General features: G+C 41.4%; 1 protein-coding gene across 12 annotated transcripts in view; it reads left to right on the top strand.

The window, feature by feature from the left end:
• The first annotated feature begins 1,142 nt into the window (after nt 1-1,142).
• The window catches only part of mpdz (multiple PDZ domain crumbs cell polarity complex component), a 46,009-nt gene continuing 19,519 nt past the window's right edge, over nt 1,143-27,632 (top strand). For 7 of the 12 annotated variants that reach the window (XM_027277668.1, XM_027277665.1, XM_027277667.1 and 4 more), the window contains exons 1-24: nt 3,709-3,869; nt 6,070-6,150; nt 7,689-7,855; nt 10,605-10,769; nt 11,090-11,229; nt 11,710-11,923; nt 12,092-12,214; nt 12,486-12,686; nt 13,040-13,142; nt 13,880-13,968; nt 14,617-14,851; nt 16,725-16,811; nt 17,089-17,168; nt 17,390-17,536; nt 18,210-18,380; nt 19,134-19,319; nt 19,645-19,854; nt 20,951-21,112; nt 21,382-21,534; nt 23,303-23,638; nt 23,986-24,097; nt 24,910-25,108; nt 26,282-26,323; nt 27,525-27,632. In XM_027277668.1, the coding sequence (XP_027133469.1) occupies nt 6,135-6,150; nt 7,689-7,855; nt 10,605-10,769; nt 11,090-11,229; nt 11,710-11,923; nt 12,092-12,214; nt 12,486-12,686; nt 13,040-13,142; nt 13,880-13,968; nt 14,617-14,851; nt 16,725-16,811; nt 17,089-17,168; nt 17,390-17,536; nt 18,210-18,380; nt 19,134-19,319; nt 19,645-19,854; nt 20,951-21,112; nt 21,382-21,534; nt 23,303-23,638; nt 23,986-24,097; nt 24,910-25,108; nt 26,282-26,323; nt 27,525-27,632 (3,446 nt within the window). In that variant the 5' untranslated portion in view covers nt 3,709-3,869; nt 6,070-6,134. Of the gene's footprint in view, nt 1,153-3,708; nt 3,870-6,069; nt 6,151-7,688; nt 7,856-8,559; nt 8,579-10,604; nt 10,770-11,089; nt 11,230-11,709; nt 11,924-12,091; nt 12,215-12,485; nt 12,687-13,039; nt 13,143-13,879; nt 13,969-14,616; nt 14,852-16,724; nt 16,812-17,088; nt 17,169-17,389; nt 17,537-18,209; nt 18,381-19,133; nt 19,320-19,644; nt 19,855-20,950; nt 21,113-21,381; nt 21,535-23,302; nt 23,639-23,985; nt 24,098-24,909; nt 25,109-26,281; nt 26,324-27,524 lie in introns of those variants that run through there. The other 5 variants (XM_027277659.1, XM_027277660.1, XM_027277666.1 and 2 more) reach the window with 5 other exon arrangements.

Here is a 27,632-nt window from a genome sequence, read left to right as displayed (position 1 = left end):
CCTTACCCATAGGCACCATAACACAGTGACAATGCCTGAAGGGGGCTAAAGTATGTCTATCAGCAGACGAGTAATTTCTTTTCAGTGTGTGGAAACCTTTCACAGCAAGGACCATCACACAGACCCAATCCACACTTACTGTGCGGACCCTGTCCATTAACAAGATACATGCTAGTGCTGCTTGATGATCAACCAGTATGCTTTGCTTTGTACCAGCCCCAGGAAGACAAAATACAGACAAGAGACACTCATGATTTACTGGAATGTAATGTATCAGGTGTCGATAGTAGTCTACTGTTATTTATGGTGGCCCTGAAGTGCAAAACACAACAGCAAATTCAAAAAGTTAACAGCGCTCATATTTTGAAAACATGTAAACCATGTCCTTCCAGTTCAAAGGACGGACCACCATCCAATCAGTGACGATTCATGTCTCCCAGGGTACCTACCTTTTCCATTTTGAATTTACTGTTGTGTTTTTTGATTTGCTGTTGTGTTTTTTGATTTGCTTTTTGTTTTTGAATTTGCTATTGTGTTTTTGAATTTATATTGTGTTTTTTGATTGCTTTGTGTTTTTGAATTTGGTATTGTGTTTTTTAATTTGGTATTGTGTTTTTTGATTTGCTATTGTGTTTTTCAGTTTGCTATTGTGTTTTATGATTTGCCATTGTGTTTTATGATTTGCTATTGTGTTTTTGAATTTGCTGTTGGTTTTGCATTTCAGGGCCACCATTATTTTTCTCGGGAACACCAAGCGAGTATGAAACTGAGTTCTGCATGTAAAGGCATCGGATCAAGCGCGTAGCCGCTTAGGAAACATTTTGTTTTCTCTTGGTTTATTGAGATAGACATCACACAAATTCAGCATTTTCAAGCACTCACAAAAAATCCAAGCATTTTCACACTTGAAACACTGAATTGAAATTCAAGCATTTTCAAGGATTCAGCACCCGTGGGAACCCTGTTATAATGGCCCTGGAGCTTGGGGCCAGGGCCTGGTGTTAAGGGCACCAGCAAGGGGCGCTTCAGCCCCAGCTCAGCTCTCCATGGAGGATCGGGTTACACTACGCCCCATCTTTAAGCCCCAGTCAGTGCGCCGTTGCCGCAGGACAACAGAGGATAGGACGGGACATTGGCCGCCTCCACACTCATGTAAGTGGCTGTTTTCTGACCAAGTTTCACTCGTGTAAATGTCGCTAAAGATTCTGTGGAAAATAATAACAAATTCAGCTTCTTTATTTTTTTAATTCCTTGGAAGAAGTCGCCTTTGTTCTCCACATTATCGCTAATGAGGAGAAATATTCTCCGTCGTCGCGCTCACTAAAGCAAGAAAGACGGGTTTTTAAAAAACAAAACAAAAACCCGCTTTTCGACTATAAACGTGTATGTTTGTGTAAACAGACACCGTGGTGTTTGGTTTTTTAAAGCCGATACGAGCTAACTTCTTCGGTCTGTCTCCTCCTCGGAAGCCTGTTGCTTTTTCTGCTCCATGGATGAGATGGAGGAGGAGGATTGAGAAAAGCGGATTGTCCCAAGTGCTTTGGCGACTTATTCAAAATAAAGCAGCTTTTTTTTTATACATACACACATTATATTCAACAATACACTCACATCTACTGTAGCAAATGCTTTAACACGAGAACGAGCATTACAACAACCTGTTGTCTGGCTGTCTGTGGTCACGGCAAAGCTCACACGCATGACGGCACCGACCGAGTATTTTCGGAGGCAAATGCCACCTTTAAGCTCCCCGTGTTTCAAATCCACCGTGTACCGGTGACTAATGACTTCTTTGGGCCTTCAGTGAATCATCACAAGCCGCTGTGTGTACTGTAATTGCTGTATATGCTGCTGCTGAGAAGGAGGAGGAACGGCCACTATATTTCCGATATATTAAAGCATCCCTGAAGGCACCACCCATAATACTATTATTATATTGTGTTGTGTAACTGTTAAAGCTCAAGACATTATAAACTTTTGGAAAAAAATATATAATATATATATATGTGAAAGGATTTCTGTAGCTGTAATTAAGTAGTAAAATAAATAGATTCATCCCCTCCTTTAGCTTTCTATTAGTACGCTACAGAAAGTCAGTCAAAAACTAACTTTAATTACAAATAAATCCAATAATTTACAAGTAAAACACACATCCAGCCGCACGCTGTATTCAGAAAGCTCATTAGACAGTCTGAAAGTTCTCAACACACAGTGGATGAATTGCACTGTAGCTATTCCAAGAGTCTATACGGGGCTTTTAATTATCCCAACAATCTCCTTTAATCTGTAACGTCTGCCTGAGTCGTGTCACACATCGCAACAAAGCCACCTACAAAGTCAAGTATGACGATCCTGATGGGATGGGAACTAACAGCCATCAACGGGAGCGTTAGTCAGGTATAAAAAGACATAACCAGCTTTGTATGTTGCCATTAAGTTTGGCTGGTTTCCCCTTTCTTTTTTTTAAGATAATTTATTTGGCCTTTTATGATAGGACAGCTGAAGATAGACAGGAAGCAGAGAGAGGGGAAGTGACACGCAGTAAATGGCCGTCCGATGTGGGATTCGAACCGGGGCCAGCTGCAGCGAGGACTATAGCCTCCACACACGGGGCGGCCGCTTAGCCCACTACGCTACCCTGGTTTCCTCTTTCTGATCGGAGCAATCTGGGACCACGTATTTGATGGCAAACTGTGTTTGCGTTCCCTTCCATTACTGTCAGGCAAATTATAGAACTGATGTATTATGTTATGGAAATAAAAAGAGCTACTTCAGTACCTCAGTGTCCAGAGAAAGAAGAAAAGAGAAGAAGAGGAGGATAAAAATACACAAAGACAGAGGTACAGTAAAGATAATGTCATTAAAAATTATTTGTCTGTTGCTTGAGGATAGTAACTTTGAGCCTGACGCGGTTTGATAATGGCGTTAGCTTGTTTTAATGTCAGTTAGTTAGTGTGATGGAGGAGGTCTAATGTATGGTGGCCCTGAAGTGCAAAACACAACAGCAAATCAAAAAACACAACAGCAAATTCAAAAAGTTAACAGCGCTCATATTTTGAAAACATGTAAACCATGTCCTTCCAGTTCAAAGGACGGACCACCAGTCCAATCAGTGACGATTCATGTCTCCCGAGGGTACCTACCTTTTCCATTTTGAATTTACTGTTGTGTTTTTTGATTTGCTGTTGTGTTTTTTGATTTGCTATTTTGTTTTTGAATTTGCTATTGTGTTTTTGAATTTGATATTGTGTTTTTTGATTTGCTATTGTGTTTTTGAATTTGGTATTGTGTTTTTTAATTTGGTATTGTGTTTTTTGATTTGCTATTGTGTTTTTCAGTTTGCTATTGTGTTTTATGATTTGCCATTGTGTTTTATGATTTGCTATTGTGTTTTTGAATTTGCTGTTGTGTTTTGCATTTCAGGGCCACCATAGTTATTTCTCGGCAGAACACCAAGCGAGTATGAACTGAGTTCTGCATGTAAAGGCATCGGATCAAGCGCGTAGCCGCTTAGGAAACATTTTTGTTTTCTCTTGGTTTATTGAGATAGACATCACACAAATTTCAAGCATTTTCAAGCACCTCACAAAAAATCCAAGCATTTTCACAACCTTGAAAACACTGAATTGAAATCCAAGCATTTTTTAAGGAATTCAAGCACCCGTGGGAACCCTGTATATGACATGGCCCTGGAGCTTGGAGCCAGGGCCTGGGTGTTAAGGGCAACCAGCAAGGGGCGCTTCAGCCCCAGCTCAGCTCTCCATGGAGGATCGGGTTACACTACGCCCCATCTTTAAGCCCCAGTCAGTGCGCCGTTAGCCGCAGGACAACAGAGGATAGGACGGGACATTGGCCGCCTCCACACTCATGTAAGTGGCTGTTTTCTGACCAAGTTTCACTCGTGTAAATGTCGCTAAAGATTCTGTGGAAAAATAATAACAACTTCAGCTTCTTTATTTTTTTAATTCCTTGGAAGAAGTCGCCTTTGTTCTCCACATTATCGCTAATGAGAGGAAAATATTCCCTGTCGTCGCGTCACTAAAGCAAGAAAGACGGGTTTTAAAAAACAAAACAAAAACCCGCTTTTCGACTATAAACTGTGTAATGTTGTGAGTGTAAACAGACACCGTGGGTGTTTGGTTTTTTAAAGCCGATACGAGCTAACTTCTTCGGTCTAGTCTCCTCCTCGGAAAGCCTGTTGCTTTTTCTGCTCCATGGATGAGATGGAGGAGGAGGAGTTGAGAAAAGCGGATTGTCCCAAGTGCTTTGGCGACTTTATTCAAAATAAAAGCAGCTTTTTTTTTTATACATACACACATATATATCAACAATACACTCACATCTACTGTAGCAAATGCTTTAACACGACGAACGAGCATTACAACAACCTGTTGTCATTGGCTGTCTGTGGTCACGGCAAAGCTCACACGCATGACGGCACCGACCGAGTATTTTCGGAGGCAAATGCCACCTTTAAGCTCCCCGTGTTTCAAATCCACCGTGTACCGGTAACTAATGACTTCTCTGGGCCTTCAGTGAATCATCACAAGCCGCTGTGTGTACTGTAATATGCTGTATATGCTGCTGCTGAGAAGGAGGAGGAACTGTGCACTAATATTTCCGATATATTAAAGCATCCCTGAAGGCACCACCCATAATACTATTATTATATCTGTGTTGTTGTAACTGTTAAAGCTCAAGACTTTATGAAACTTTATGAAAATATATATGTGAAAGGCTTTCTGTAGCTGTAATTAAGTAGTAAAAATAAATAGATTCATCCCCTCCTTTAGCTTTCTATTAGTACGCTACAGAAAGTCAGCACTACTCCAAAAAACTAACTTTAATTAAAAATAAATCCAATAATTTACAAGTAAAACACACATCAGCCGCACGCCGTATTCAGAAAGCTCATTAGACAGTCTGAAAGTTTTAAACACACAGTGGATGAATTGCACTGTAGCTATTCCAAGAGTCTACACGGGGCTTTTAATTATCCCAACAATCTCCTTTAATCGTGTAACGTCTGCCTGAGTCGTGTCACACATCGCAACGAAGCCACCTCCAAAGTCAAGTATGACGATCCTGATGGGATGGGAACTAACAGCCATCAACGGGAGCGTTAGTCAGGTATAAAAAGACATAATCAGCTTTGTATGTTGCCATTAAGTTTGGCTGGTTTCCCCTTTCTTTTAAGATTATTTTTTGGCCTTTTATGCCTTTTATGATAGGACAGCTGAAGATAGACAGGAAGCAGGGGGCAGAGAAAGGGGGAGTGACGCAGTAAATGGCCGTCCAATGCAGGAGTTTCGAACCAGGGCCAGCTGCAGCGAGGACTATAGCCTCCACACACGGGGCGGCTGCTTAACCCACTACGCTACCCTGGTTTCCCATTTCTGATCGAAGCAATCTGTGAGCACGTATTTGATGGCAAACTGTGTTTGCGTTCCCTTCCACTTACTGTCAAGCAAATTATAGAACTGATGTATTATGTTATGGAAATAAAAAGAGCTACTTCAGTACATTTTAATAAACCTTTTTCACCGAGGAGCACGACAAAAACAAGTCCATGGAAACTGTTGGTGAACAGCTTCATTAATGTGAGGATTTGCTGCTTTTGTCTGGATATTTTTGATATGTCACGCTGCTAAAGATCACCGAATGAAGACCCAAGAACGTAAATTACCAGGTGTTAATCCATCAATGAGAGCATTACTCAAACATAAAGACACCAACAAGCTACAGTAGATGTGTGCTCGAATGCACCGTTGCACTGGGGACTTGGTAAATAGCCCGCAGTTCTTCAGCACAATGCTTACTCTGTTATGTTATGGCAAAGAATTCTTAAAGAGATAAATATGGGCCCCCTGACGGAAAGGGAATAAATCCATTTTCCCTTTCATGTTGACCTTTCCAAAAAAAGACAGTGTTTAAGAAGTCTGGTTCAGAGGGGATTGAGCTTTTTCAGCTTCTACTTCCTGTTTGCATCCAGGGTGGAGGTTCCAGAAATTCAGCAAACGTCTGTTTGTTAAGAAAAAAAGACATAACACGTTATGTTTTCCTTCGCAGGCCTTGATAAAGGGAAGAAATTTGCTGTTAATGGGGAGAAATCAAACTCACCTGGAGTTCTAAAAATGATAGAAACAATGGGTAAGTAACAGCTTTTTTATTTTCTCATGACAGATACAACTGATCGTGTCAGTGTTGGAAATATATTTTAACAAGATGCATAACAAGGAGTGTTTGGCCGCGTATCTATCAGACGTTCTTCTCTCTCCTAGCCGAGCTGCTTAAGTGTCTGAAACATCAAATGCTGTTTCATTAGGATTCAACACTGGCGTAATAAACAAGATAAAAACATGAAATATGGCCCTGTGCACATTCGCTGCGTCTTTATTTTTTATTTTTAATCATCATTTCTAAAAAAAAAAAAAAAAAGAGCACTTTCTGCAGAGAGGGGAGTTGGTTTAGTCAGCTGGGTGTCCGTCTTTGCTGGCTCTGCATCCGTATTTGGCTCCTGCTGTGAGTTTTTTTTTTTTTCACAACCAGTGTAAAGAGGCCCTGGATTTAGTTCCAAGGCTTGCGGACTGCCAATGTTGCCATATCAGATAATGTTGCCATATACTTGATTGTTTGTTTGTCCCCATAGAGATTTATTTGTCCAACTGTCAAGCGCGGAGCCAAATTGGTGCTGCCAGCTTCTTTCTTTAAAGCCGCAATCTGTGGTCACTCTGGAGACTGGCATGTTGACCATGTACTTATGTACTATTAAGCGTTAACGTGCAGGTCGGGGGCCAGCGAGGCTCATTTAAATCTACCGTGTTTGAATTCAATATCAGTGGAATCGAAACTAGTACCGACTATTTTAATAGCATCACCCTTATCCTCTGCTCCGGGACGCGCAAGTGCAACCAGACCGACACACGCACACATGCCACACTCTTGTGGGACTCCTCATTATGCACACTTAGGCAAGGGCAATGGAAATGATACACTTACCTGCCTGTAGCACCAGTGGGTGAACAAGAAGAAAAAAACAACCCCAGTGAGGGACCAGTGTTATTGGATTGTTTACAACCTTTGTTCAAACAACAAAGCTTCTCGGTGCAAAAAAAAAAAGTGCCATGGACCTTGTGCACGCCCTATTAGGTGTTAGTCACAGTCGGTGAGCTTCGGAAATTGCTTCATTTTTGTCCAGATGACGTCGGGCTCTCCCATCCTCGCTAACAAGCCGCCCTGGAGTTGCTCGATTGTTGGGGCTTATGCAGGGTCCAGCAAGCAAACTGTGGAGGGCCGGCTTCTTTTATCTGTTTCTTTTGGATACTCATTCTACGGTCCCGTGCAGCCCACCGCTGACCCTAAAGGCACAAAAGGAAAACATTGCTATTCTGCAGACAAACAGCTCATTGAAAATTAAGCTTTTTTTTTTTTGTTTGGGGGCAAAACCTGATTTCGATGTAGTATGGGCTGTTGAGCGGCAATCAGCCTTAGCTGGCTCTTTCCATCTTTCCTCTATACTTAGCTTAAGAAATTACGCCAAATGGTTGCACCCCCCACCTCATGTACTGATAAAGCCTCCATCCTCATCACCTCTCTCCATCTCTATCTCTCCCACACGCCTCTCCTCCTCCCTCCCTTCATCCACTCCGTCACTTCGCTGTCACTGAAATATGCGTGACGGCTTGCAGACACGCAGCGTGCCTTGCAGGCGGTGGAGCGTCTCCAGGCCAAACTGAAGGAGCGGGGGGAGGTACCCACCGAGGAGAAGCTCAGCCTGCTCAAGTCGGTGCTCCAGAGCCCCCTCTTTCACCAGATCCTGGCCTTGCAGAAGTCCGTCCAGCATCTCAGAGACCAGGTACGCTCAAAAGTATTTCACAAAGACACCAAATAAACATAACTAGCCCAATTCATGAAGCACAACTGGGCCTGGTGTTAAATTAGAATAACAAAGTAGCATACAAATGATGGCTAGGGCACCATGGGAAGTAATTAAGAGGTCACAAGGTCATGCATTATTTGTATATGAGTATAAACTGCCAAGATGCCAGATGGCAGTATGACACTCGGCGCAGAAGTAAAAGTTGCAGGCGAATTTGATGAGGAATAAGAGCCTAATTTGTCTTTTATTATCGTCATGTTGGATGAAGATGGGGGGATATAAAAATGACAATCATAGTCACTGTGACAGCGTCAACGTAGACACCAAACACAGGCATCCATGGCTTAGCTATGGTGATATTTTGATGTTGACGCTCAAATATATGTTTGTGACAATGAATTCTAATTCTTTTTTTCCAGGTTTATTTTAAAACAAGCGTGCCCATATGTACACTGGAAGACGTACCGGTCGCCGTAATCATTCCTTCTGTTCATACTGGGGTAATTTAGCACTAAAAAGACTTTAACCCTGGGAAGACACCCACTTAATTAGACTTACTCCGACTGTTAAAGCCTCATATTAGCTTTGGCTGAGCGTTCGAATGCTTTTGTGCCTAGAGAGAGGACTGCGGAATCACATTAGGACGGGAGCTCTTTAACAGCTGCGAGCAGTAATGTTTTTTGATGAACATATGGGCATGTGAGTATTGAGTCTTTTGCCGCTGCTTTCATGGCATCAGGTAGAAAAGGTAAAATTGAAACTCCTGTACTAACCTGCGCGTCTGGTAGGTTGGAATATTTTCCATATTCGTGACGGCTACTGCCCTCGTCTCTTATCTGTTCCCTGGGTGACCTCGCTGATTCTGTTTTTGGCTCGTGTCAGGACACACGCCCCCAACCCTTTCAATCCCCATTCCCAGTAGTGCTGCCGCTGTGGCCAAATTGCTGTCAAGGGTTCACACAAGGCAGATATAATATGGGTACATGAGCAGAGATAGTTGGTGGAAGTCAGGAAACCCTTTTTTCAAGCGGATTCTCTCCATTGAGAATTGAACATTTTGAGTGGAAAGGGAAAGAGCTCTTAAGTCACAGTGGAAAAGGGGGGGGGGGGGGGCAGGCTAAAGCGTTTGAGAAATAGAGACGAAAATATGTGAGCTATGCGGCGGGGAGGCAGGGGATGCTCGAGCTTTTTACCCCTTGTGGAATTTAGATTATAAAAGCCCTGCTGGCATTTTTGTGTGCTGGACGATTTAGCTTATTTCAAAAGAGGTACATTCCGGTATGCATGTGTGCGAGTGAGTGTGTGTGTGTGTGTGTGTTCCAGTGAATGGGTTGTTACAAAATGTATTAAGCAGCCACTCATTGCAAAAACTGTTGAAACAATGGTGAATGGACATATTTTACAAACTGCAACGAGTCTGCGTGATGTTTTTATAGAGCTCCCAAACCCTAACTGCACTTGTTTCTCTCCCTTAAGCAGAACCAATTTGGAGAGAGGGTGCGTTTTTTTTTTTTTGTGTGTTCTGTTGTGAGACAAGAGCCAGACACACACACACACACACACACACACACACACACACACACACACACACACACACACACACACACACTGTCCGTCTTCTGGCTCTGCTAGTTAGGCCTTGCGCGGGGCCCACGTCGCTATGGCGACAAGGTCTCTCCCTGCTCTCCAGTGAGAAAGAGGCCGCTGTGTGAAGTGGGGCAGAAACTATTTCTTAAATGTGCAAGAACCAAACTGGAACTTTAATCCTCTTATAGCCAGGCCCCGGCTAACAAAGCTCATGCATGAGGACTACAACTTTAGCAGCATGCTACACTAACTTAGCCCGGGCCCCGTAGGGTTTTGTTTGCAGCGTGCGGCACTAATGTGTGCTTCCACCAATAGAGTCCCCCCGCGTGTCCGCGCTGCTCTCTGGGACTGCGTTTAAAGAAAGAATCATTTACAGTAGATAGAAAGTTGAGCAACTTCCTGACGCAAATGCACAAGTTCACAAGGACAGCTTTGGGTTTGCAACGCCATATGCCAAATGGAGTGTTTATGGAATTATTGCTGTGCATTACGTCCGTCCTTTTCCAATGCAGTTCAGATGGTCGTAAACATTAGGCCCTTTGGCTAATGAAATTGGGAAAAAATGCAGTTGTCGTTTTCATGTAATTCGTCTGTCACACAAGTAAAGTCATTGCAGTGATTAAAACCAAAGCATATTAAGGCATCCAGATGGCCAGTGATGCTTCTCCACCTCCCCCCCCGCCGCCATGATAGAAATATTGTATTTGGAGCCTCGTCATTGTTGGAACATCAGCGAAGAGCCATTATCTCCTGAAGGATTAGGCTGCCATAGATCCAGCTAATCGTGGTGGGATAACAAACTATCTGGTATCCCAGTGGTTTCCGACACACAGACTTTAGGGGTTTTTTTGGTGTCTAAAATGAAATCTGCTAAATGTTTATGTTCGCAGCAGGACTGAGTCATTATGTTTTCTTTTGTTCCAACTTTTAATTGTCTTTGGTTGGATCAGCTCCAGCGATTGCAGCTCTCTGTGGGATCATTCCGTAGAAATTCAATGCTGGAAATCTAACGGATGATCACCGCTCTCATCGTTTTCAGTTTGATCTGATCAGCTGGTTGTTGTTTTGTTGATATATTTATACGAAAAACTCATTTCAGAATAATCTCTCTCTTTTTTTTTTCTCCTTTATTTTTAAGCAGGGGAGTGTCCCAGCGTCACGCGGGAGCGACCTCAGCGATCACGTCGCCGCGGTCAAGCCCAACGGTGGCCATGTTTCCTACTCGGACACGTCAGCTGCTGCACACGTCAATGGCAAGACATCACCTGAGGAATTTGAACACGTTATTCACTCCATGGCACAGGTGCGGTCCGTGTACTGCTTTTGAGTTAAATGTCAGGGTAAAAACAGAGATTTTTGATGTTTTGCTCATGTTAACTCACATCATAAAAATCAACACCTAATCTGTAAACAGGTAGATCACTTTGAATCAGTCTGACTGAAACCAAATATCCAAAGACAGGCAAAGATGAGAACTACCAAGTTCACGCTGTGTTCTTTTTCTCTGGAGGCACTTCAAATAGACTTCTAAAGGCTGCCTGCAGCTTTGATGCTATAGTGAGTCAGCATGGTGCCAAATTGTATATATATATATGTGTGTGTGTGTGTGTGCGTATAATCCAGGGGCGGTACGTGACCCATGCGGAGCTGGAGAAGCCGGTGTCAGGAGGTCTTGGCTTCAGCGTGGTGGGCCTAAAGAGCGAAAACCGCGGAGAGCTCGGCATCTTCATCCAGGAGATTCAACCGGGAAGCATTGCTCACTGGTATGTAAGAACCAACATGCCATCATTCAAAGAGCCATGAAGCACTGAAGGGACTTCAGAGTGATTAAAATCCAATCACAACAAAGTGTGTGTTCCAGACAGTTTTTGCCAAATTGCCGAATTAGAATTGAGGAATTAGTCTATTTCAGACAGTCAGACAGATTCACTGGGGAAATTTAGGGAATCTTACATTATTGGCTGTTTTGCCAGAAATGCAAGAATGAAGCTTTTGTTTCATTTTTTTTGTTGTTTAGACTGTGGCTTTCAGATGTTTTCTTCAAATTAAAATGTGTTATGCCTTGAAAATTCACTAAATCTGCCAAAAAACCCTAAGAACAAATGACAAAGTTACACTCTTAAGGAGTATCCTGCGTACTCTGGGTGAACTGAGGGAACAGATGAGGATAATTACTCAATCAGAGGCAGCTTTAGTTATAATCTCAGAGGCTCTGACACCACTTTTACACTCCATGCCTACAGCGATGGGAAGCTCAAAGAAGCCGATCAGATCTTAGCCATCAATGGCCAGCCCCTGGACCAGACGGTGACCCACCAGCAGGCCATAGGCATGCTGCAGAGTGCTTCAGAGAGGGTCCAGCTCACCGTGGCAAGAGGACCGATCCCACAGCTGGCCAGTCCTGTGGTGTCCCGCACGCCCTCTGCTGCCAGCACACTGTCAGCCAACTCCAGCGCGGTACAGATACATTCTCATACCACCGTCATGAATGAAAACGTGCACAACAAACGCACACAACCAATGATATCTGTATATATTCCAACCATCTGCACGATTAAGCTTATTAAAATCTCTAAAGTTTATGGCTGGATTCGTTTGAAAGTTCTTCTCTTTTTCTACTCTTAGTGGCAGCACGTGGAGACAATTGAGCTGGTCAACGATGGCACTGGTCTCGGCTTTGGTATTGTTGGAGGAAAGACCACAGGTGTTATCGTGAAAACCATCCTCCCTGGAGGCATCGCTGATCAGGTGGCTGCTTTAAAGCATGTGTGCTTTCTTTGTGTTCGAGGGTTTGGCATTGTTCACAGATGTTTATACAGTGATTATCATGAAAAGAAGATGATTTTTTTTATTTTTTTTGTATTTTATGACACTCTAAGAGATTACGCTTGTCAGCTAGGCATAATGAGAACGGGTTCGTTGCAAGCAAGCACACAATTAACTGTCATTCTGTCTTTTGTACTCAGCGTCACTGTGGGTTTGAGTTTTACTGAAGCTAAACGTATGGTTTCCACCTCAGGATGGACGCCTGCGCAGTGGGGACCACATCCTGAGAATCGGGGAAACTGACCTGTACGGCATGGGGAGCGAACAGGTGGCTCAGGTCCTCAGGCAGTGCGGCAACAGGGTGAAGCTGGTGGTCACCAGAGGTCCCGTGGACGAGAATCCCTCCGTCTCTGCTATCATGCCTGTGGTGCTGCCCACTGTCAACGAACAACAGGTAGCAAATCGTGAAGATGGATGGATATAATATCTCCTGGAATGAAAGAAAATAGCGGGTTAAATCACCGGTGACTCACACAGCTGATAGAAACTCGCAGCCATAGCTGTTCTCAACACTCTCTACTTAAACATTTATGAATCTCAGTGAGTCACTATATGAATGACGAACATACCCTTTTGATCACACACATAAGCTGCGTTTTTTATAGCTGCCGGACTTTATCATTATCAAAGTTCAAATGTGTGATCGCGGGGTGTGGTCGGAGCGCTTTTCCGCTGATGACAAATGAATCATCCTTTACTGTACTTGTTAGTGATGAGTACCTGACATTCCCATGAATCTTTTCACAGGACTATGAGGACGAGGAGGCTGAAGCGTTTGATGTGAACCTTACCAAGAACACCCAAGGACTGGGCATCACTATCGCTGGTTATGTTGGAGATAAAAATTCAGGTGAGAAATGAGAGAACAGGTTTAGTATCATAATTTATTGTAGCCTACAAAAAAAAAAGATGTAAATGTATAATATGAAAGCGCTTGCTTATAGCAATAAATCCATTATTGTCCCCCAACTCTGTATAGTGTTTTATCATCTTTTAGCGTATTGTTTTGGTCTTTAGGCCCACAAGTTCAGCTCTCATCAACCCAGTTTCAAACTCTGGCATCTCTTTTCAAATAAACAGAAATGAGTATGAAGCATTTATCAGCTAAAGACAGAAATCATTTCCTCAGAGGTCCAGAACAGAGCTAAATGAAAAAGTGAACATTAGACCTCATCAGGTGGGACATAAACACAGCTTTATATAAATGCTATTGTCGCTCTCTGTCTGCTGGATTTGACAGCTACATCTTTAATAATAACTTTATAAGGTTATGTTAATGAAATGAAACTTTTATTGAGCTATAAGATATAGCAATTAGCCAAAACATAATGGGACCACAGATAGCCTTTATATAACCTTCTATATGCACAAAATTGAATTGTATATTGAATTGCCTTAAATAAAAAGTACTCTACATTCTTGTGTGCACTGGGTTTATGATTTATATATTTATATATTATTGATGCTTACTGAATTTGACTTTAATATTAAAACATTTAACAATAAGCTTATTAATCTAACTTTTGTTTCAAGGCTATAATTTATCTCCTTATTCTTTTTTTTTTTGTACTTATTCTGATTCCATAGAGCCCTCTGGTATTTTCGTGAAGAGCATCACAAAAGACAGCGCTGTAGACCAAGATGGCCGTATTCATGTTGGGGACCAGATAATAGCTGTAAGTACCCCAATTATACTCTCTGTCGCCACTACTATTTTCTTTAGTGGCAAATATGCAGTGAATGTTTAATATCATCTATCACAGTGATCACATTTGCTCATTTAGCCAATGGAGGGAAATAATTATGTGCACAATGAATAATTTACAATTAACTGATCTGTTCATAAAGTGTTTTTTGTTCTCGTGACTTTGAGTCTTAAATTCGCACACTGAGCAATTAAGTTTTTAAGTTTCATTACTGAAGGACGTTAACAATGACTGTGTATAATTTCTTGCATCATTTGAAACTTGAGTTAATGTTGCCCTGTGTTTTCTAAGGTGCTCACAAACTCTCATTCTGTTCTGCTGTGTTGGTGTGTGTGTGTGTGTGTGTGCTTGATTACATTTTGTTCTTAAATGATGATGCACTTTGGGAGCCAATTTAAGAGTTTAATAAAACACTTAATTGACTGTGAATTTGCAGGTTTTTATCAGTCCTAAATGAGCTAAACAAATAAAGTTAATGGCTAAACTATACCAGAATTCTCATGTGTGTCACATTAATTGATATTATTTAAATGTTACCTGAGTCAAATAAGAATATAGAGGGCAAGCTGCTCTGACCCTTGTTTAATCCATGGGCTTGCCAATTATCGCCCCCTGCAGGTCGATGGTGTAAACATCCAGGGCTACACCAATCAACAGGCAGTGGAAGTGCTCAGACACACAGGCCAGACAGTCCACCTCAAGCTGATCCGCCGTGGCTTCAGGCCCGACGAGATCCCCCCCGTCGTGTCCCACACCGTCCCCGTCCTGCCCCCTTCAACCACCATCCCCACCACTACCACCGTCATGAGGGAGCTCGAGCTGGAGAGGAAGAAGTCTGAGGAGGCTGCTCAAGGTAGGAGGGATAACGTGAGAGACATTTAATGAGGACAGACAAAAACACATTTCCTTGTTACTCATCGTCCCGTCAAAAAAAAAAAGGTGTCATTTGATGTGTAAATGTGGCTCTGACGGTTTTCATGATGCTGCGGCAAGTGACTGGGAAAAAATGGAAATTTCAGTCACTTGTATCAGTGTATTAAAATGCAGAAACAGAACTTTCTCCAGCTGCATATGAAAAGTACTGACTCGAGGTGCACTCAAATACAGTCCAAACGGATGTCAACATCTCGATTTAATGAGAATGAGAAAGGTGGCCCTCTGTTAAATATATAACAGGTGTCTTTACTTTGCTGCAGACAGATTTATTTGTTAATATTTATGTCAGCATTTTACCCTGGTGATAATATTGAATAATCAATTAAATGAATTAAACAGAGCGATTACGTCCACGCTGCTGTCTATCTTCTGCTAATAAGAGAGGGAATACACTCATTATTAATGATCAGTGACAAAGGCCAAGATTTTGACAGCATTTTAAAACATTTTTAAAAAACTGTGCAACCCTTCTCAGTTATTATTACAGAATAATGCACTGGCTGGACTGACCCAACAACCACATTTCTACAGAAATAACTAAAGGTTTTCCATTGTGTTATTCAGACCCTGAACTATATTCAATAATAAAACTGTGTGATGCCAAACATTGGATGGGGCAACCCACGCAGCAAGGTCTACATGCGTGTGCTTGTACACATGATGTACTTGTTACACATTTTGAAATCACTTTTTTGCATTTTTATGATACAACATCATAAATGATATATCATCAAACGAGATAGACAGACAGAGAATAAACAGTCTACAGCTCTTGTCTCCAGCTGTACTGACAGGATCCCCAGGCTATTGCAGAAGCAAGAAAAGCAACTTGCATAAGTTGTCAATAGTGATAGATGGAGCTTGAAAGTGATTCAATCTGGCAGTGTAAAGTTATAGCCCAAAAACCTGTAGAAAAAACTAGCAGCCAGCAGTAAGCAGACAGAGGAAGCCAGTATTTTCTCGGCTGCTTTGAAATTTGTCAGAAAGAAACAATTTCAGGAATTTGCACTTGATAATAAAAGTCTACATCCTCGTATTATGTGAGATTATTCCTCTGTATCTCCCTTGGGAAAACAACTGAATAGTTTGGTGGGTAACTATAATATATTTTAGTTAAACTACCGGGCATGTGTTCATACTGTAGGATTGGTGTACAAAGTTGTAATGGGTCATTTAATAGTCGGGAGTACGGCAAGAAATTTAACTACACACTTAAATTGTTATCAAGTCAGTGAAATGGACTTCCTTTTCGCACACCAGATAGCTAGTATTAGTTTTATGTTGCCACTTAAAAGGTGCTGATGTACAGCTTTAGACCATGGCTTGTCTGGGCGCATGGGTAGTAATTTCATGGGCGACCAATTCAGTGCCCTGTGGAACTCCAAAGACATAAACAGTGGCATGAAGTTGTAAAAAAAAGTACCAGGACCATTAAACAGATATTTGAAGTCTTTGAATGTTTATAGTCTGTCATTATGGATAACATCATCAGAGGCATGTACATATCCTTTTCAGACCAATATGGAAATGAGATAAGTTCCTCTTTAAAATTGAGGGTGGTTATGAAAGAGCAGGACATGCTCAAACTACTTTATTTTGGAAGAATTACGTAGTAGAGGATTAAATAAAAAGGCACTTGCTATTCAGCAGTGTTTTCTTTGTATCCGTATGTGCTGTTAGTGGAAAGTAGATGACGTTTTCCAGTGGCTATGTGCCTATAGTGGCATGTGTCTGCGCAGTGGCCTGCTTCTGTCCTTCTCAATGTGTGTCTCATCATTGTGTGTTTATAGTCACCGCAGATGAAAAGCCGCTCCAGACAAAGACCGAAGGATCTGATGTCAGCCTTGCCACGGATCAGCTAACAGAAGACAAACATGGTACGAGGCCGGGATTCTTCTTTAAGTACACCGGCAGAGATACTGAGCACACATCTGACAGATAAGGGTTATTGTTGTCAAGACCACACGGACTGACAAAACACACCGTGAGGACATACTTAGATGATGCTGCTGGTATTTTCACAGACAGAACAGTATTTATAGTACCTTGAAAATCGATAGAAATGTACGCTGTGGCTGTGAATGATTTCTTACAAATTTGCCTTTTATGTTGTTTTGCATGTTATTGCAAGTACTTTGTATTGTGTTTTCCAAGAGATGAACCTAACATCATTTGAAGAGGAAGAATTAATGAAGAAGTGGCAAGAGATTCTGGGACCAAGTAATGAAGTTGTAGTAAGTTTTTAAAAAGTTTTAAAAAATGTTATGTACTTTCATGTGTCAAATTATGCGTACCAGGACTTTGTTTCTGGGCTTCTTAGTGGTAAAAAGGAAAATTCCCTGAGCAGTCAAACAAAAAAAACTGAGTCAATAATAGATTTCTAGTAAAATAATCTCTTGTGATAACAGACAAAATGTTTCACATGCCAGCTGAAATCTTTTTTTTTCCATAACAGGTGGCTCAGGTGGAGAAGTTTAGTGAGAACAGCGGCCTGGGCATCAGTCTGGAAGCCAACAGCGGGCATCATTACATCCGCTCTGTTCTACCTGAGGGACCCGTTGGTCGCTGTGGCAAGCTGTTCAGTGGAGATGAACTGCTTGAGGTACGTGGCCCCTTAAATGAGAGGGAACATTTAATTACCAACAGTGTGGACCTCTTCATATTGCATTTGCCACTTATGTTTACAGAGATCTACAGTACATGTATCTAGGTTGTTGTATTGATATGCTACATATAGTATACACATACTTCAGCGTACATAGATCTGTCTGTTATAGTTCCTCTGTGGTTAGCCAGTAAGCAGCTCCTCCAATCTTTAGCACCCCGACAGGAACTGATCAAACTAAAGTGTAACTTAAAGCTGCACACAGCAATATTTTTATATTAACAAAAGGTCGAATGACCATGTGTCATGTGAAAGGGATCATGCGCAGTGTAAACCACAAAGAATTATCGCAGCTCAGTTTCAGTGTATTTCAGCTCATTGTTTAGATTTTTTACGACCTACTATTCTACTGTTGTGGTTCACTCACCACTCTCATCAACCCCATTTCCCAGCCACATCAGGTAGCTTTCAAAAAGCTCTTCAATACCCATTGCATGCTAAATGCCAAACAGACAAAGTAACTAGGAGGTATTTCCCTGCAGGAGGTTGGTGGAGACCAGACCAGCGCACTAAAGAGCAGAGAAAAAAAAGAAAACAAATCAATTAATGCTGTTTTAAACCCTGAATACTCTACTTTATGGTATTCTAAGACTAACATTTTCTGTCACAGGTAAATGGTATATCCCTAATTGGTGAGACCCATAAGGAAGTGGTCAGAATCTTGAAGGAGCTCCCACTCTGTGTATACATGACATGCTGTAGGCCGGCTCCTCACCTGCAGACTGACCTGGATACTGTCCAACCAGAGTCAGAGGTTTTGTCCACAACACCTGAATTACAGGTACTGCTTTTGCTTTGCTATGATATAGCATACGACTAACTACATACAACAATTTTAGCCAGATTTTCAAAATATAGAATGTATATATATATATTTTTTTACTTATCACCTTGAATTTCTTCGCTCCTTATGTTTAAGATAGAGTAAGTAAATAAATATTTCTCTTCTTATGGCTAAAAATCAGCAGTCTATATTACTTACAGAGCATTGCAGCGGATGATGCATCTAAGTACAGTCGGAAACTCCCTGCATCTCCTTGACGTGCACTAACGTAGCATGAAAAATCTTTCCCCGCCCCCGCATATAAGCAAGGGAATATGATTGGAGAGCAATAGTCTTTAGGTCCTCCTCCTCCTTTATAGCCCATCAACCATTATTAGCTTAGCCCGGGCTGTCAATCGCTCCATTGGCTTTCCACGTTGTCAACCGTGATGGATTAAGACTTAGCGATAAGCAGGGGAGTCTGGAAGTTTATTAAGACCAATTCTGGTAATACCTCAGCAGCAATAGGCAACAACATTTGCTCGAGATATGAGACATCAAAAGCAGCTTCCCTTTGGGGAGGGGGTTTTCATCTCTCCAGCTTTATCTATGATAATGTAATAAGGCCCTAGCACCCCAAAGATATTTCCCTTTTATCTACTGCCAGAAAACTGAGCCAGAAACACGACTAGAGGGTAGCAGCCTATGGGATGGGAGTGAAACTGAGCAAGGCATGCCGTTACATAGAGGTTTGGGGCTTTTCCTCTGCAGAAACAAATAGACCTGAGCAGCGTACTGGTTGCTGAAGACACAGAAGTGACCGCGGTGGCAGCGACACAGGATAATGTGACAGAGGAGGCAATAGGATCTCCTTTGGCGATGTGGGAGTTGGAGATCCAGAATATCGAGCTTGAAAAGGGAGAAGGGGGATTGGGATTCAGCATTCTGGACTACCAGGTGGGAAATCTTCAGGGACGTTTGTTAATTTACTGTTTTTGCTTTTATTTTCCACCTATGTATTTGTACTTTTATATATGCTGTTATATTTATTTTTAGCTGTTAAACTTTTATTTGAACTTTTAGGGTAGCAAGTTATATCACCAGGAAACAATAGTTAACCTGCATAGTCATAATAATTTTAGAGTCTTGTCAGATAAAATAGTATTTCCACAGAAAAAGTGACAAATTGTGTAATATCTTCCAGACACATCAAATTCTCTGTGATTTCCATGTAAAGTTTGAAGCTGTTTGAGTTCGCCTCCTGACTGCTTCTCTGCCACAGGACCCACTGGATCCCTCCAAGACGGTGATCGTGATTCGTTCTCTGGTTCCCAATGGCGTGGCCGAGCAGGATGGAAGACTGCTGCCAGGAGACCGTCTCATGTACGTTAACACCACCAACCTTGACAACGCCAGCCTGGAGGATGCTGTTCAGGCCCTGAAGGGTGCCAAGCTTGGCAAAGTCCAGATAGGAGTTGCCAAACCGCTGCCTGTAAGCATTAGAATTTGTATATTTTCTATTTTTCTTTACTTTAAAGCTGTCTGAAAATTGAAAGTAGAAATCGACCTGTGTGTTGGGGGTAAAGGGACAAGTGTATGCATACCTGCTGGGGTTACTCTGAGGTTTATACATATTGCTTTGAAAATGTGTTCAGCACACCGGGGATTTGCCACTGCGTGTACGTGAGGCTGTGAGTCAGGCCGTCTTTATTTTTGTGTGACCGACTTAGTAACCAGTCATGAGGGTTCAGCTTACGAGGGCTTGAATTTTTCATGCGGGAAAAAAAAAGCGGAGGTAGGCTGCATGGTTTAGCATTCCACCCAACGTTCTTTCAGAGGTGGCGACCAGTCTAAAATGTTCTGTGCCCTTTGCTTCATCTTATTATATTATTGAATTTCCCAAGAGCACAGACCCTCTGGTACATTCAAACACACCGGGGCACCTGTCAAAACATTGGGTCTGTCCGACGGCATGTTCATTGCTCCAGGCACCTGTACTCTATGTGCAGGACTCTGCACAAACTGCCTTACATTCTTTCGGCTTCAGAGCTGCATTTCTCATGTATTGAATCTGCCATTGGATTACACAGCGAGACCTTTGGGCTGCCAAGGTTAGCTGGATTACAGAGCTGTAGGAAGCCTCTGCGGAGTTATCCAACTCACCTGCTGGATGTGGAATGTACTTGTGAGGGGTATTTTGTTGTATTGCCTCTCAAAATTGAGTCTGACAAGTGTAATCTTCTAATATGCTTTCTTGGTTTTCTTCGAACTGTCTGGGCTGCGTACTGCAGAAAATCAATATGAAGAGCCCTGCGTGTGAAATGTTGAAGATTCTTTCTGTTAATGCAAAAAAATGTCATGAATCTGATGTTCTGATGAGTGATTTCTCTGCTTGAAGGCTTCTGCACCAAGATCAATATTTACCTCTAGAGCTAGTGTATAAAACCATCTCCATAACTGCTAACATCTTTTCCCATTCCATACTAATATTCCTGTACTTGATTTGGTCACCAAAAAAAAAGAAGAAGAAATAAATCAGTAAAAATTACATAAAGCTGGAGACTGAAACAATTTCTCCACTTTCCTAGGGAATATGTGGATATTCCCACTCTCCACACCCATATGGTGAGCAGGAAATTACTCCATCACCATCCACCATCCATTCATTTGACTTCAACAGTATTTTGGTTGAAGAAGGAGAGGAAGAAGGACTGACCGAGGGCGTCGTTTACCGAGCAGAGCCTGCATTGGTTAGTTAGCTTTTGGGGAAAAACAGAAAAAAAATCAGCTCATCCTAAATGTAAAATTTGCCTAATTTTACCAAGAGAGGTCTGTTTGTTTGTTTGTAATGCAACAGTTAAATGTTAGTAGTATTCTGACAAATCGATGCAGTTAATTAAAGGTTATATTTCTGTTGTATGAACAGTATTTTGTAGTTAGATAAGTTTAGCATTAGTGACACTAGAATTGGTCACTTTTGTGTCCCGGTCGTTTATACCACTTCCACTCATTATCACAGATCGACACCAGCGAAGCAGACCTGTGTGATGAAAAGGTGTTAGATCACACTTACTCTGGGTTAGAGGATGACACTTTCCAGACATCCATGATTGCTCTTCACGGCAGCGCATGCAGCGCGGACCTGGATTACCTGCATTCATCAACGCCCAAGGTAAAGCGACCGTTTCCTTTATACGGCAACGACCCCAAAAACCAAAAGCACAAAACTCAGAAGCTATTCCCTCATTTCATTTAATGCTAACGCAACACTAAATGGCCTCTGTCACGACGCACCATACGGCATGTAGTCATTAGTCTTTGTTTTTTAGTTATTGGGAGCCATGAGAAATGTTTGTTTTTGTTTGTTGAGGCAGTAACATCATTACTGATTTTGTTGTTGTATGGGGATTGTTGGCTGCGTATGCTTTTGTTGCTCTAGGTGCCTCGAGAACAGCTACTCCCCAAATGGATATTAAATTATAAGGAAAATAAACAAAGAAGAGCAAGGGCTACACAAACTGTTTTCCTAGAGGTATCTGTGCGCTTCCAGTTTTCCCAAAGGTCACAGCTGACCTTATTTGTCGGGCCTTCTTAGAAAAAAATAAAATAAAAAAAGCCTTCTTAATAGGGAAGCCGAGAGGGACAACACAACTGGGGGGCATTTTTATACTAGCGAGGGATTTCACAAAACAGATTTCGAATGTTTGTATGAGGTCAGGCAGCTCAGTCTTCTCATGAACATTCCCACCCCAAAGCTTTAAAGAGAGGCAACGAGTCTGTTTATAAATCTCACTTCTACTTCAGCTGACAGTACCTAAGGTGATACTCTCGAGGAATATGGACTTTTCTCCACACCTGTTTATGGTTAAGCAGTTGTTAAGTCCACAAAGTCAGTCTTCCAAACCACTGATTGCATTAATAGATTACAGTTGTCCTACTCGCTTTTCTGCTATCTAGTTTTGAAAAGAGTAATTCATGTACTGTTGAACACCATAGAAAATATATATTAGAAATCTTTTCACTCACTCTGGTCTTATCAGGTGTTCTTTTAATGTCACAGATAAGATGAAATTCAATAGACCAAGCCAGACCAACATCGTTTATTGCTATGAAATCGATACAAGTTTCTTTCATGGCATCTTAAGCTTTATTTGGGTACGCCTGAGGTGTGACAGTAAAACTTTGATGTCCAGATTGTTTTTATGGTAATGATTTCAGTGTCATAGTTTTAGAGACGCTAAAGATTGTTTTGAAAATACTGTCCGAAACTTTTAGTTTTATCGCCCCCCTCTGCGACAATGAAAATGACTTATTACATATTGATGTTATGTACACTTAAAGGTGTGTATTTACCACAGACATACTATATTCTATAGATACAATACTCTCTAACTTTAGGGGCTGAACACATACAAAATATAGTAGTGGATTTTTGCCTGTATATTTCTGTAATTGTCATAGAAGTACCTTCCTTTGTATAGTTACTAGTTACTATAATACTTTACGTCACTATTGCCCAGTCTAGTTCCCCCTATATTTATGGCACTACTTATTAAAATGAAACTCACTTTACTCCACTTCTTATGTCTGCTTTTTGAGCCCCCTCTTGTGAATCATATATTTGCATATTTGAACTTTTTCTAAAGATTCATACTTCTGTTCTGGCTCCCTAAGGGAAGTGCTTGCTGAGATTCATCACTACTCAGTCTGGTCCTAATAAAGTCTTAGAAGCTGTTATAATAAAACCACATTTTGCGCATGGCAAACTCAAGATCACCAGTAATTCCTGCTGTCCTCTATTGGCCACTGATGGCTTTTCTATGGCTCATTACAAGGAGGGCAGGACCGTCAGCTGAGCAAGATGAATCCCCCCTGTTGGGCAATTGTCTAACTAACAGAGTGGAACGTTCATTCAGCTGCTGTGCTTTGTTTTACCCTAGCTGACAGCTCGCCTGGACTTGTTGGATGAGCATCCCCGCTTTGTACCACCGTCCGGCCTCGCAGACAACACTCAAGCATTCTCTCCGGAGAAATCTTTCACTCCTCCAGGTTTGAGAGGTCACGTCCCTGATTTTAATGCCATAATGAGCATTCCTGATGAGTACCTGGCTCAGCAGTCGACCGGCGAGGAACTAGTGGAGTGCTCAAACTCATACAGCCCGTTTGCAGAAATCGGAACCAGATCTAACGTCCCAGACGAACCTGTGGAGTCGCTTCATTATCCAGAGCCACCCATCTCTTTTGGAGATATTGGAGACTTAAAGATTTTGATGAAGGTAAATTAAATGGTCCAATTACAAAACATAGATATGGAGGATTTAACAGATAATCTATAAGTCTTGAAAAAAACAAGATGAGCAACCAGCATTCACGTGAACTGATGAATAGTATCCATCCTTGATCTTATTTTAAATAGAATCTTTGACTGTTACCTCTTCACAGTCATTCATGAGACTTTTCAAATCTTATATAAACACATTTCTAAGCTCATTTGTTTTGAATTTATTCTCAAAGCCCATTCACTGCACCTACCTTTTCTCCGGAGGCGTGTGCTTTGTCTGGTGTACAGCCTTATATTTTCATTTACTTTCACAAATAACTGTGTTGAATTATCGCCCTCAAGGACGAGGAGGTTGGCGCGAGAGAATCAGCAGAAGACGTTGACAAGGAAGCACTGACCTCAGGGAGCAATTTTGAAAGGACTATCACAGTTGTCAAGGGCAACTCCAGCCTTGGTTTGTGTTAATTTCTTCACGTTCTTTTTTTTTTTTTTTTAATATTCATTTATTTTTGCCTCAGCCTTCACAGAAGTGTAAATGAGTTTGCGAAAACTGAAAAGCATGCTGGCCTTTCAGTTCTGTGTCATGTTTTATGAATGCCAGATTTGAAGCAAAATTATAGAAAAAGATTTTTGGCTGTTTTCCATTTTGAAAGGGTAATTTCAGCGCTATATTTTTGCATTTCGCATTTTGCATGTGACTGCCGCTGACTCTGAGAAAACTAAGTTTTAACTTCTGAAACAAATAGGTGTTATGAAAGCACCGTTTATAATCCTCAGTGCCTCATTTGAAAACAAAACCTCATTTGTCTGCACAAATTCCTAAGTACGTCTGGGTTTTCCACTCGCACACTAAATAGAACAGACTGATGGTACTTTTATGATCTTTGCAAAAGAATCCCTGCAGACTGTGCTATAAGGGATTTTGAAAGTTTTAGATATATTATGCATTAATGTATTATGCCACAGTCTGAAGTTTCTCCACTGAGAATGAAAACCAAATCTGTAAATACTGTGACAGTCTCCAGGAGAATTTGCTGTATATGAGGACATTTTCTTGTTTTACTGACATATCAATGAAACTATTTAGTTCTTTTATATTTAGGGTTCATTTTCTTTTATAATGGATTTAGTCCTCATTTTGATCATTCTTTTCAGTTCAGTTTTAATCCTTCAGTAACTGAAGGGCAGTTACTGTATGTTGGAGCTTAATAATTCAGATCAAAATCCAAATGAGTGCGTAATAGTTTCTCATAATCTACCTCAAAGGGATGACAGTGAGTGCCATGAAAGATGGTTTGGGAATGCTGATCCGCAGCATAATCCATGGTGGGTCCATCAGCCGCGATGGACGTCTGGGCGTTGGTGATCTCATCTTGGCCATCAATGGAGAGCCCACAGCCAACCTGACCAACGCTCAGGCTCGGGCCATGCTTAGAAGACATTGTCTCATTGGACCAGACCTGGGGTAAGACACTAAGTAGACATGTAACATGTGAAATTAGAAGTTTTGAAAAATGTAAGATCTGTGTTAAAGTTGTTTCATATCTCTTCCCGGAACTTTCTCTGAATGAACTGTCAAACATTGATAAAATTATGATTTAAATAAGCTAATATCTAAAATGCTTGCGTCTGTACCTTATGAGTTTGATTGTCACTGATCCCTCAACTCAGCTGATCAGATTTCACAGGTTCACTGTTTTCTGATTAACATTGCACGAGGCATTCCTCTTCACAGTGCAGCTGCACAATACAACGTTGTTGTTACTTATGTTACACACCAGTTTGCATTTGCAACTATGAATCAGAATTTTTTTTTTACGATTCATTATGTGCCAACTTTCAGTTGTTTAGCTGAAATTCCAATCCAGACGTAATTTGGATTTCGATACCAAGGTGCTGTGAAATTGTTCTTTGCTCCTGAAAATGAATGGTGGTGGGATGCACATCATGTTTTTCTATAAACTGGGTGATGTAAAAGCAGCATATGCAGTCATATGTTACATTAAAGTCTGTGTAAAGTAAGTAAGTAATAAAAGTAATAAATATGTTTGTCAGACCAAAGAAGAAAATGGTATTAACCACTAAGGTGATTAAAAAATTATGAAATTAGGTGTCAAAATCAGGTAAATGAGCAGTATTCTCAGCTCCAGGACTGTGGGGGCGTGTCCACTGAATGGGAGCAGTCAAGCAGCAATTTTGAAGTGACTGAAACGTGTCAGATGAGTTCAGACAATGACATGACTAACTTTGAAACACTCTGAGCGAGATTAATTCATCTCTATCTCTCTGCTCGGGGTGCAGGGGTATGCTCAAGGTGGCCTCAGCGTGTCATCGAGCCACCCTTTAAGGACCGCCCACAAAATCCTGGACTGAAAACTGGTGAAAAAGTGTTTTAACTCCACATTTCAGTAATATATCGTCTTTTCACGTTTTCAGCAACATATTTAATGTATTTTGAAAGAAATCTCAGAATTACCTTTACACAGACTTTAAATGAATCACCCTTCCTCCCACCCTTTGAGGGAATTACCTCACAAGGAACCCGAATGTGGTATTTCACAAGTTCTTCTTGCTGAACTAAACTTGGCAGTTTGTTAGCTTTTTTTCGGTGCATAAAAGCCAACTCTTCACATTCTAGATCTGCTTGTGCACCTGAGGACGATCTGTGCCCATTTTATGTGTGAGTATGACTAACTTCCACACCGGCGATGTGTTTCGGCAAGAAGCTGCCATCTCGGTTTCCTTCCTCTCGTTCTCTCCATCTGCTCTCGGGGCTTCATCGCAGTCTGTTCAAGAGCTTTATCCAGAGACAGAATTAGAAAGTCAGATCAGTTTAGTCAAGTGTCAAAACAAAGGACGGCAAAAAATTTTGGAATCTAATTGGTGAAGATGCTCTTCATAATGTCATTCAGATACATTGATTAACCTTTTAATTATCCTGTGATTAACCAGCATATTTTTCAAATTCCTCAGTCAGTGTCAGTACATAACCTAACGCACATATCTGGATAAATCTTAACTGACTGCATCACTTACTTATCTGCTGAATAACTTCTTTCTTTAACTTCTGTGACCAACATTTTCACTTATTACCTGGATGTTTCATACCATTTATAACTCACTGTTTTTCCATTAATCACTGACATTTAACTTCTGCCATGGCTCTCATTGCATGTTGTGACATCCTTAGTGAACTCATTTATCCATTTCATGACTTCATTTCACTTGGATTTATTTTCCTCTCTGTTCACATGCCAACACGTGTAAAAAAAAAAAAAAACCCCAACCCAAATCAACCCATCTGCTGAGGATCTGTCAGCTTCACTCAAATGTGTTATTGTGCGCCTCAGAAACAACTTCACTCTGAATTGTTTGGAAATGGGACTTCGAGTGGGTGTCAGATTTTGTCAGCAAGCTCCACGTGAATTAAGAAACCTGCTCAGGAATTCAATGATTGATACCCCTCTTCAGATTTGTCACATGTTCATCACACAGTAGGAGATACAAGACCTGATGTACTCAGACATTTATAAAGGTAAAAATCTGTTTCGAAAAGTCAGGCTTGAAGGGCCTGTATAGATTTCTCACTGCATCTCGCCTTTGGCTGGAGAATGCATTGGAGAAAATGTGCTCACTTGGGTATTAGCTGGCGAAAAAAAACAAGCTTCTGTATTAAACAAGCAGATTTTTTTTAAGGAAATGTGTGTGGGGGGTAGGCGTTCATACCTGTTTGCACTTGAATGCCAGTTCTTTTCTATTTTTGGTAAATTACCATGTGAGCTCATAATGAACAGGAGGATAGTTACCACTTAGGTTGGTAATGAAGGTTTGACTCATTTGTGTGCGTGTGTGTGTCTGTGCTTGTGTGTGTGTGTGTTCAGCATTACATATGTTCCAGCAGAGTATCTGGAGGAGTACAAAGCCAGCTTAGAGCAGGCTAAAGAGGGCGTCTTCTCTGAAACAGATCCAGTACCAGTTCCAGCTCCAAA

The sequence above is a fragment of the Larimichthys crocea genome, chromosome III (genome assembly GCF_000972845.2).
Source record: "Larimichthys crocea isolate SSNF chromosome III, L_crocea_2.0, whole genome shotgun sequence".
In the NCBI taxonomy this organism is placed as follows: Eukaryota; Metazoa; Chordata; class Actinopteri; family Sciaenidae; genus Larimichthys; species Larimichthys crocea.
The sequence above is the reverse complement of the archived record's forward strand: the minus strand, read 5'-3'. Positions and strand labels throughout refer to the sequence as shown.